The sequence below is a fragment of the Halichoeres trimaculatus genome, unplaced genomic scaffold, assembly GCF_033239565.1.
Source record: "Halichoeres trimaculatus isolate MK-OKI-2021-1 unplaced genomic scaffold, fHalTri1.1 fHalTri1_scaffold_7, whole genome shotgun sequence".
Taxonomy (NCBI): Eukaryota; Metazoa; Chordata; class Actinopteri; order Labriformes; family Labridae; genus Halichoeres; species Halichoeres trimaculatus.
This window is the reverse complement of record NW_027437185.1, coordinates 21,539,583-21,550,376: the sequence shown is the minus strand read 5'-3', so window position 1 is coordinate 21,550,376 and position 10,794 is coordinate 21,539,583. Positions and strand designations below refer to the sequence as shown.

Below are 10,794 nucleotides of genomic sequence, written 5' to 3'. Positions count from 1 at the left end.
CATAGAAATTATTCTGTTAACAAACCTGATAGATCGGGAACTGGGGGAGTAAATCTCTCCTGGGCATCGAAAAATTCATCCTCAGACTCTGAAACATTGTCTTTGACCAAAAGAGCTGGTTTGGGATTGGGTGAAGGTGTAAGGAATAGACTCTCTTCATCCTTGGAGAGACGGTGTTCAGCCTGTCCTGCTTTGTTTCCGGGGATTGAACTGGTACGTAATGGGACTTTGGGAGGGATCTTTTTCTTTCGTTTAATGGGTGACCTGTCAAAGGGTTCGCTGTCTATCAATCTTAAATCTCTCGAACTTGGAATCTTAGAAATGCGCCTCAGTTCCTGCACTCCTCTATCTTCTTCTTCATCATCATCATCATCGTCATCATCATCACTAGTAGCCTCAGGTGGACTAGGGAGGAAATCAGCCTTGGAAAGCTCCGCAAAGCAAAGACAAGAGTTGTCGTTGCCACGGTAATTGAGATTGGTGGGTCGCAGGGGCCCTTGGTGGTGTTTTGGTTCCAGGAGGAAAGGGTGGTGAACATCCAAACTAAGTAAATCTTCACTTGTGGGTTGTGAACGAAGTGCACCCGGCCGAGGGGCTTTTCCTGCAGCACTACTCTCCTCCAGAGCAGCACTCAAGGAGCCACTGGACAAGCTGGAGAAGCTGCTGGTCACCCGCGGGTCCGTGTGGTACCAGGTGGTCTCCAGGTTCATTTCTTCATCCATAATGCTAAATTTACGCAGTCCACTTCCTGTTGCTCCTTCTTCCTCTTCACCCTCATATTCCTTACCTTCTGTTGTCAGTATTATCTTCACTTCCTGTTTGCCTTTGTGTTCCTCTCTCTCCTTTCTTTCCTCTTCTCTCCTCTTTTCTCCCTCCTCTCTCCTCCTCTCTTCCCAGTCCTGACTTGCTGGGTCTGGGCGTTTGTAATTCTGAGAATCCATCGGATCATCCTCATCTGTCGAGTCATCTGAGTCACTACAGCAGCGAGACACGTAACCTAATAACACCAAGAAAACACACAGACACCAGACAAATGTTCCATGTTGATGAGTTAGTCCATGATAAACACAGAAAAGGTTGAATAATGATGATATGATGGTCTGATTTTTTTATCCGTACCCATACTGGCTGGTGACATATATCAACATGTGATGTGATAAATGTCTATCAAAAGGCCAAAGCCAGAAAAGGATGGTTTTAAGTGAAACAGTTTTTGCTCACTTGATAGGGATTCATAGCACACGCCCTCTATTACGGCGAACCTCCCACACACACCTTCTTCAGCAGGTATCCGGTGCACCCTCACTTTTGGGCGCCCCAGACGGAAGACACTGACACTGGGATCCACAAGGAGTTTGCAGTAGCCTCCCAGCAGACACCCTAAGTCTTTGGCTGCCAGAGAGTCCATCAGTAAGGCAAATGGCTGAAAGGGGGAGGGCATTTCAGAGGATAAGGTAAAGTGGCAGTAATTAAGGCCAAAGGGTAAAAGAGGAAAGGCGAGTGGGAGAAAGAAAGGAGAGAGTCACCTTTAAGTACAATAAATTAGCTTTATATAGCTACCACACACTCCCTTAGGCTTTCTGCTGGTTTATGTATTGGAGGAGAAATGGTTGACCTATTTTTGCACAAGCATTAGTTTCAGCTTAGTTGTTGCGAGTGAATATAGGTTTTTCATATCTGTGTCAGTGTGTAAGTGCCTCCTTGCTCATGAAGAATACAGTCCACAATCTTGATGACCACATCTATGTGTCTTCCATACCTTCATGTCATGCAGTGAGATGCGCAGTAGGCTGACTTTGTCCGACTCTGTGAGCAGCTCCACACGGCTGATGCTGCTGAACTCCACCAGTGTAGAAATTACGTTCAGTTTGTGGTTGATGACCTGACTCATCCCGTACTTGGCACCCACCAGCAGGCTGACCAACACCTCCCTGTCCTGAAGCTGAGTGGGTGAGAATTAGAGAGGATTCATACCATTAGAAAAAAAGGAAAACAACATGGAAACGTCTGTTAAATAGTGCTTCCTGAGTCTTACCATCATTGTAGCTGTATATGACCGTCCTCCGTATGAAATGAGCTCTCCAAGCTGAGTGAGGTAGGCCAAGCGAGCCTGAGAAGCAGATATTACCTACAGGATGACAGTGGACGTAATAAAAGAGACAGACCAGAATGAATGAAAACCAGACAGGAAACCATGTTTGACTTATTTACCAAAACGATGCTGTCAGCGGGGAAAAACGCTCTACTCAGTTTCAGTGAAACATTACCCGGGCCCAGGAACCACTGTTTACTCTGCATTTACCCTCTGAACCCACATTTTGTCTGCCAACCTCCTGTCTCTCATTGTCTCAAAGTAAAGCATCTACAGAACTGTCACGATGAAGCGCCACTCATTAATATGGTTGTTTCTACCTTCTGGCGTGGTTCCAGCAGAGACTGAATCTTTTTGAGGTGGTAGCTGATGGCTTTCCTCAGATCCTTTTCCCTCATGTTACTCAGCAGCGTGGGAGAGATGAAGCTATCCAGGCCAAACTCCTTCCTGTAATCACACACAAACAGAAATAGAATCACGCCAGAGCTCTGCTATCTTATGCTCAAACTGCAGATGAACATAACTATAACTCTTTGTTTATAAGCACTTGATAAGGAAGGGGGTCTATTTTTTCCCAGATTTCAAACATGGATGTAAAGAAACAATACAGGATGTCCAAAGTAAACATGCAAATTTGAAAACTGCATCATACACATGTTGTAAAAATCCCTGAACCTGCTCAAAACAGTAGGTTCTAATAATTGTGTGAAATCTTCCTGAGACTTGCTGAAATGATAAGTTGTCACATCAGGATCTCTCATGGTTCATGACTCTTGGAGGGGTGAGCCTCCAAGACCATAGCTCTGCCTGTCAAGCCTCCAGAGGGCTGGCTAGTTATGAAGAAGGGGTTTTGTGGAGGGGTAGCCTTAAAGAGACAGCAGCTAAAACAAAGCATTTCAGATAGAGGCTGAAACAAGACTTTTCTAAAACACCAGTGTGAAAAATCGTCATTGTTCACTCACCACCTTCAAGCTTAGACTTCAACAGATCATAGTTGACTGCAGCTCCTGCTGAGACTTTTATTTACACATGTACTTCTTACAACTTGTGCATATTGCTTTTCACTTGTTAGCGTTTCGTTCTATGTGACTGCTGTAACACTATGTTTATATGTCCATCTGTCGCTGTAGTTTATATGTGTATGTGTTTCTGTTGGTGCTTCTTGGCCAGGTCATGATTGTAAATAAGAACTGGCTCTCAAACATTTTTTAAACATCAAATAAATAGATAAATTAAAAAAAATGTAGAATTTTTGAACTGTATCAAAACATGTAAAGCTTCTATGGGGGTAACGGAGTTTAAGCCAATAAAACAACATCAAACCTCCTCTTTAAGTTTTTTTTTTTTGTTTTGCTCTTGGTGTAATAGGAACAAGAATGGTGAAGCAAGCTTTAGGAGTCAAATCATTTGTGGATTTTTGGTACAGTAAATGCACTTTGTATGACATAGCTAGTCCTACCCTTGTGGCTTTTTCTTAACGCGATATAAAGTTACATACAGCTACCTCACAAAGTTACAACCAGCATTTGCTACCAACAAAATGTATCATATCTTGGAAGCCTTTTGATTGGTATCTCTAAAAAATTATGAGAAATAAAAATGAATTTTGGGGGACATGGCCCCATCTTGGCAGTGAGCCTGTCTATCAGTTCTCAGGCTTAAAAAAGGAAAAATGAGTAATGTGTGTTACACACTGAAACGTTTTTCCTCACAGTCCATCATTCAAAAACAGCTGTTAGTGAAAGCTCTTCAGTTAAACTCATCCGTTGATAATTAGTTTGATTGGGGTTAAATAAAGTCTGAGTCCATGATACAGATTATTACTGTCTCATATAAACTCATCTGTAGTGTGCTGGTGAGGCTGTGTTTTTAAAAAAGGGATTTGTGCTTGTGGGTTAAGGGCACAAACTCACCGTTGTGCGCACACACAAACACTTTCCAATCACATTAACAGATTAGGCATAAAGCATGTCCACTTAACTCACACTAATTAAAATGATTGCAGCAGTGGTACAAGCTTAAATCTTAAGTTGATCACAATTACACAAATCCTTCAAAGAGGAGTGCGGGAGTCAATGTCCTCGTCAATGACACACAATGTCATACCTACATGACTTTCAGGTTAGAAACACACACAAACAGGACTTACGTTATACTCTTGACAGAGGTCCTGGTCTGTCCACAACTATCTAATCTCTCATGCATGTGCAGGGCAGCCAGGCGAAGTGCAGTGTTACACTTCATCTCGACTGCAAAACGCTCCTGCAGCACATCACCGACACTCTGGAAACAAACAATCACAGAGTAACGCACAGAAAATAACTTACTAGAGTGCACACTTTCCACCTGAAGAGATACTTATTCTCAAATGAACAAGAACAATACATCCTTTCCCATCGTCACAGTATACATAGATTTAAAGTATTTTGTTAAGACATGATAATGGGATAGTTGAACTGATGCTAACCAAAACAAGAAAAGCAGCTGGAGCCAAAAGGGACTGATGAAAAAATACATCATCAATATGCCTTCTTATTGATTTGCTGTACAACAAAACGACCATGCTGTGGCTGTGAGCTTTTACAATGAAAATACATTGTTAAGTGGAGGCAGGAGGTGACTGAGTTCTTTGTTTAATCAAAATTTGTTGACTGGAAAATAGATGGTCACAGCTTTTTCTGTTTCAAGTTCAGAGGCTACACAAGCTGTTTACCTTTTTGACATTTATTTAACATCAGATCTAAAACATTTGGCAAGTTTAAAAGTTTTTATGCATAATGTGTGGTCTGGTTTCCAGATGTATGTCAAGAGCAGTCTGACAAAGTCAAACCACAAAATGACAAAATATAAAGAAGGATTGTAAATGGAAGAATTCATTTTATCTCACCTGCAAAAAGAAATACTCAAAAGCTGTGGGGTCATCCTGCAGCATGTCTGTGGGGTCTCTGGGGATAAAACACACCCTGAACAGACATCGATAGTCATGGGAGTCTTTCTTTTGCACCACCTGAAAAAAAGGGAAATAGAGGTGCAAATATCACAAAGCTGCACAGACTCTTAGTGGGAGAAAGTCAACTGTGGCTAGGAAGTAATTTAACATCAGAGTTACACCACCATTCATGACTATGGTCTGTGTGTATGTTTCTGCAGTTTCCTCACCTTCTGTACAAGTTCATCTTCATGCAGCAGCAGTAGCTTGGTGATGCTATATTGTTGCTCCAGCACCAGCGCAAAGTACTCAATGGCCCGGATGGACAGTTTATCCTTCAGAGTCAGAACAATGTCCTGGAACGATGGAAGAACAACAGCTCAGACCCCCTCAAACGAACATGTTTCATCCCCCTCTGCTGATAGCTGATAGAAACAAGTCTGATTCCTGTCTGATTCTCTCCAACTGCAGTTATAAACTGCAATACAAATACAAAAATATGCCGAATATAGACAACAATGGACACAGGCCTACTGGTGGTGAGCTATGATACAGTAGCCTGCCCTCATCTGTCTCATTATGATGTTACAGTTTTTCTCAGTTGCTGTGGTACATTTCTCAAATCATCCTCCTCATTTGCAAAACAATAAGTGCATTTCTCAAAACAGTTTGTACAAATAGCAAAACACCATGGTTAACCTGCAAAGCCAGTCTCTTTCTCAAAATCCTTAGTTCATCCCTCAAAAGGTAAATTTCTGTGTCAGTGAACGTGTCACTGCATCAGAATGATGAGTCCTGGTGTCAGTGTGATGGAAAGACAGTCAAATTGCTTGGTCATGTTATCAGTATAACAGTTCTTTACACTCTGGAAGGACATTATGATGTATAGTATGGCTAAAGTTTTGATGACAGTTATTGTAAATTGTAAGTGACATCTTAGTGTATGTGGGAGATTGACTGTAAGAAACTGGATTATATTCATATTTTCACTTTTACTGTTTGTGCTGTGATTTGTTGGCTGACACCTTCATTGTGATGGACATAGAACAGTCTCCTTAGCGAAAACCGTTCATGCAGTGCTATGGTAATTACAGTCTTCCTACACCTCCTTATGCTCCTGCACGCTGGGCCACAAATTCTCATCCACGTCACAAAAAATATCTTCTCTTTCCACAAAAAGTCTGAAAGTTTGAGGACCCAGTTGTTCTCCCAGCTTTTGGCTGCATCTTTCAACCAATCTCGGCCATTGTAGGCTTATTATTGAGAATATGGTCCACAAGTGTGATAGAGCTTTATCGTCCTTTTACAGGAAATGTGTTGCCACTGTCTGTACAGAGGAAAGTACACATACATATTTACCGGTTGATGGTTCATGAGATGCACCTTTGAGCTAATTCAGAAAGCTAGTTGATGATTTTTTGATCTAATGCTTCACATGTTTCCATTTGTTAGAGAAAGTCAAGATTGACCAGGGAGCAGTTTACCAATCCAAACAGATTTAGAGAAAAAGTCTCATGGAATTGTGTGAAAGGATGTCTGACATGTAAGGATAACTTGTTCAACCTTTTTGCATGTGAAGACTTATGCCATAAACTCGTGACTAAATGTTGTGGGGGTGAGACCATTCTACAGAGACCCATGATAATCTATTTTGATCGACATGACAGAAGCAGCTGATAATGTAGGAAGCAGAGGGGAATTGTACATAATCATTTGCATGGATGTCCAAAATCATTTGCAACTTGTTCAAAAAATTGAGAAACTGCTTTTTGTGCATAAGTGGCACAATGATGTGAAGACTGAACAAGTAGTTTCGAGAATTTCAATTCTGATCTGAGGAATGAACCACAGCAGCTGAGAAAAACTGTAATTTAGTCCAGTTCATATTCCTCTCTGAACACTTGAAGATGAAATCCAGGGGTAATCATGTTATTCAGCTATGCATTCCTGACAAGATCACAAGACTATTCCTGCTGAAATGCTTTGGGTTTTTTCAATGATCTCTTTCTCTAACTTTTAAATCTTTAATACCTCTACTTCTGGAGGTATTATAATTAATAATTATCTGCCATCTTGCTGTAAAGAGCCGCTAAGAACAGTCAACCCACACCCTCACAGCCTTGCCACAATCACATCATAGACTGTGGTGTGCTGAACTGAAAAATACTCCCACTAGTTTCTAGGAAACCTTTCACGACTTGTTCTGCTTCCTAACGCTCAAACTGAAGAGGCCAGTAAACACATCTTTAGGGGGAAATCATGGAGGTAATGTGTTAGACTTTTTGGAGGGAAGTTGAACAGAAGATAAAATGATTTACAGTACACATTTACTCCAGTAACCAAAGTGTATTCACCTTATTAAGCTCTGGGAAGGTTTTGTCATATAAATTATTAAACAGCGGTATGGTAATGGTATTGACAAACACGTCAACAGGGAGATTGATGCAGCGATCTTTTGGCCCAAGCCAAAACTAGATGCGTCATTCAATTTTAATGCCTGCCCCTTTAAAAGTCAGGGGGGCACAAGCAGGAGCTCCCTTCTCAGCAAAACAAACAGATCCAGTGATTGAGACTTAAATTTACTAAATCAAACCCTCCCCTGCTGCCAAAGGCAGTGTGAGGGGTGACATGCTGAGCTGATGTAGCCTGTTTAAGCTGCTCAATTTATTTCCCTGTTGGTTTCTTGTTTTGGTCTTCTTTTCGTTAATAAAATTTATGCCGTAGCCCTATTTATTTGTAGGGAAGTCCTCCTGTCTTAAACAGATAAGACAATTAAATTTATTAAACCACCAAATGAAAAGTAGCGTCAGATTTATAAGTTCCAGAAAATTCTGGTAACTGTGGATCTAATAGGGGACAGCAAGACTCATGTAGGATGAAACATGGAGTTTGGTGTGCACCTAAAATGAGAACCAAGGGAACAGGCAAAGCTTTGTGAAGAGTAAAGAGCAGTGCTCAGTCCACATCTATCTTTTATGATTACAGTTTTTCTCAGTTGCTTTGGTACATTTCTCAAATCATCCTTGCCATTTGCAAAAAAGTAAGTGCATTTCTCAAAACAGTGTGTGCAAATAGCAAAACACCATGGTTAACCAGCAAAAGCCAGTCGCTTCCTCAAAATCCTTAGTTCATCCCTCAAAAGTAAATTTCTGTGTCAGTGAACCTGTCACTGCATCAGAATGATGAGTCCTGGTGCCAGAGTGTTTGGATAGGACAGTCAAAGTGCTTGGTCATGTTGTCAGTATAACAGTTTACTCTGGAAGGACATTATGATGTATAGTATGGCTAAAGTTTTGATGACAGTTATTGTAAATTGTAAGTGACATCTTAGTGTATGTGGGAGATTGACTGCAAGAAACTGGATAATATTCATATTTTTACTTTTACTGTTTGTGCTGTGATTTGTTGGCTGACCCCATCATTGGGAAACAGAAAGGAGAAGGCCACGCTGCATAGCACAAAGAAAAAAAACAAAAAAAACAAAAAAAAGAAGAAATTTGAACTTAGAACAGTCTTTTTAGTGAAAACTGTTCATGCAGTGCTGTGGTAATTACAGGGCAGTGCAGTCTTCCTACACCTCCTTATGTTCCTGTATGTTGGTTTACAAATTCTCATCCACATCACCACAAATATCTTCTCTGTCCACGAAAAGCCTGACTGATTGACGACACAGTTGTTCTCCAAGCTTTTAGCTGTAACTGTTCAACCAACCGGGGCCAAAAGTACAAATACATACCAGCAAGTGGATGGTTCATTAAATGCACCTTTGAACTATTTCAGAAAACTGGTTGATTATTGGTTGATCCAATGCGTCCCACATTTCCATTTGTTAGAGAAAGTCAGTAGTTGTGTGATAAACTCATGACTAAATGTTGTAGGGGGTGGGACTATTCTACAGAGACCCATGATAATCTATTTTGATCAACAAAACCAATTGATAATGTAGGAAACAGCAGAGAATTGTACAAAATCATTTGCATGAATGTCCAAAACCATGTGCAGCTTATTGAAAGATTGAGAAACTGTTTTTTTGATGTGCACAACTGACACAATGATGTGACAATTGAACAAGTAGTTTTGAGAATTTCAATTCTAATCCGAGAAATGAACCAAAGCAACTGAGAAAAACTGTAATCAGGAGTTAAGAGGTAAAACTTACCTCTAATAAATTATCTGTATGTTAGTAAAGTACATTCTTTAGTGTGAACTACATACCTTAACAGTGGTTGTGTTGTCAAACTTAAAGGCCTTTGTCTGCCCATTCTCTAAATAGACTTTCAGGACGTTTGGCAGGAAGAGAAGAGAGTTTCCCTGATGGAAAGAAGATAGAGATTTTATTTTACGGTCAGACAGGAATCAATATCAGATGAGGACATATAAAACAAAAAGACTACATGATAGCTCCTGGGATAACACCAAAGAAAGCCTGATAAGACGTGTAACAGATGAGTGGATCACAACAGCTGTAATTCTGTTTAATAAGCTTTCTCACCTGAGTGTGCCCGTTGACGACCACCTCTTCTGCAAAGCGCACTTTAACTGGATTACTCCTCAGACGAGCTCTCTTCTCTGCCGACATGATGGATGATTTGGGGTTCTGCAGAATAAAGGCACCACGTACATCATCAGCCCACAGCTGTTGAACTCACACCAGTGTGATGACACATTATCAGTTGTTCTGACACCGAGGGCCATAGGAACAATCTCACAGACGACACAAATCTCAGTCTGTCTGTTCAATCTGAGGACGCTTATAGAGCTTAAAGTCAAGTGTTAAAAAGCACAGAGAGGTTCAAATGATTGAGTGTGCGTGTGCATGTGTGTGTGTGTGTGTGTGTTATATGTTTTAATGTCTCCATTGTACTCACTGTCATGTGCCGTAGGACGGTCACAGTGATACAATCCTCCAAGTCCCTGAGGAGAGAAAAAATAAACAAACACACACACACACACACACACACACACACACACACACACACACACACACACACACACACACACACACACACACACAAGAGAGAGATCATTATCTTTCTCTCCTGCTGTCAAGTAAGCACTTTCTCCTCTGACCTTTGCCCTTTGCTTGCTAATGCTTCCTTACACACACTCACTCACTCACTCACACACTCACACACACCCTCTTACACATTAATCATCCTCACACATTCTGAGAAATGCACTTTAACTATGACAGAGCGTTTAGTCACAGTCAAACCGGACACACAGGTACTTCCATCCGAGGTACAGTAACTGACATTGTTTCACCACCAAAAATCTATTTATATGATTTATATGATAGATAGATAGATAGATAGATAGATAGATAGATAGATAGATAGATAGATAGATAGATAGATAGATAGATAGATAGATAGATAGATAGATAGATAGATAGATAGATAGATAGATAGATAGATAGATAGATAGATAGATGTGTTCCTCATCACCTTAAGATGTTTTCCACCTGCTCATCGCTTAAATCTTCCAGCACTGTATCATTAATCTGCAGCACCTGGTCCCCAGGGAAAAGTATCCCATCTGCAGGACTTCCTGCAAACACACACAAACACAGACACAAATCAATGCAAAAACTGTGAGAAAACACACAAAAAAAACACTGATTGATGACATAAAACAACAACCCAGCTGGATCTTTGGGCACTAATATAGACACACACACACACACACACATGAAGTCACATATGGCTGACTCAGCAGTGTTTTGCTGAGCTCTCCAGGATGTGAGGGGTTACAGATATTCTGGGTCTAGTCC

The 10,794-nt window shown here is 40.8% G+C and overlaps 1 protein-coding gene across 4 annotated transcripts in view; it reads right to left on the bottom strand.

The window, feature by feature from the left end:
- frmpd1b (FERM and PDZ domain containing 1b) overlaps positions 1 to 10,794 on the bottom strand; it is a 29,163-nt gene that overhangs the window by 4,992 nt on the left and 13,377 nt on the right. For 3 of the 4 annotated variants that reach the window (XM_074673516.1, XM_074673518.1, XM_074673517.1), the window contains exons 5-16: positions 10,469 to 10,571; positions 9,890 to 9,935; positions 9,514 to 9,618; positions 9,237 to 9,332; positions 5,252 to 5,377; positions 4,980 to 5,099; positions 4,242 to 4,375; positions 2,413 to 2,539; positions 2,036 to 2,128; positions 1,760 to 1,942; positions 1,222 to 1,423; positions 26 to 997 (exon numbers count right to left, since the gene is read on the bottom strand). In XM_074673516.1, the coding sequence (XP_074529617.1) occupies positions 26 to 997; positions 1,222 to 1,423; positions 1,760 to 1,942; positions 2,036 to 2,128; positions 2,413 to 2,539; positions 4,242 to 4,375; positions 4,980 to 5,099; positions 5,252 to 5,377; positions 9,237 to 9,332; positions 9,514 to 9,618; positions 9,890 to 9,935; positions 10,469 to 10,571 (2,307 nt within the window). The remainder of the gene's footprint in view (positions 1 to 25; positions 998 to 1,221; positions 1,424 to 1,759; positions 1,943 to 2,035; positions 2,129 to 2,412; positions 2,540 to 4,241; positions 4,376 to 4,979; positions 5,100 to 5,251; positions 5,378 to 9,236; positions 9,333 to 9,513; positions 9,619 to 9,889; positions 9,936 to 10,468; positions 10,572 to 10,794) is intronic. The other variant, XM_074673520.1, reaches the window with a different exon arrangement.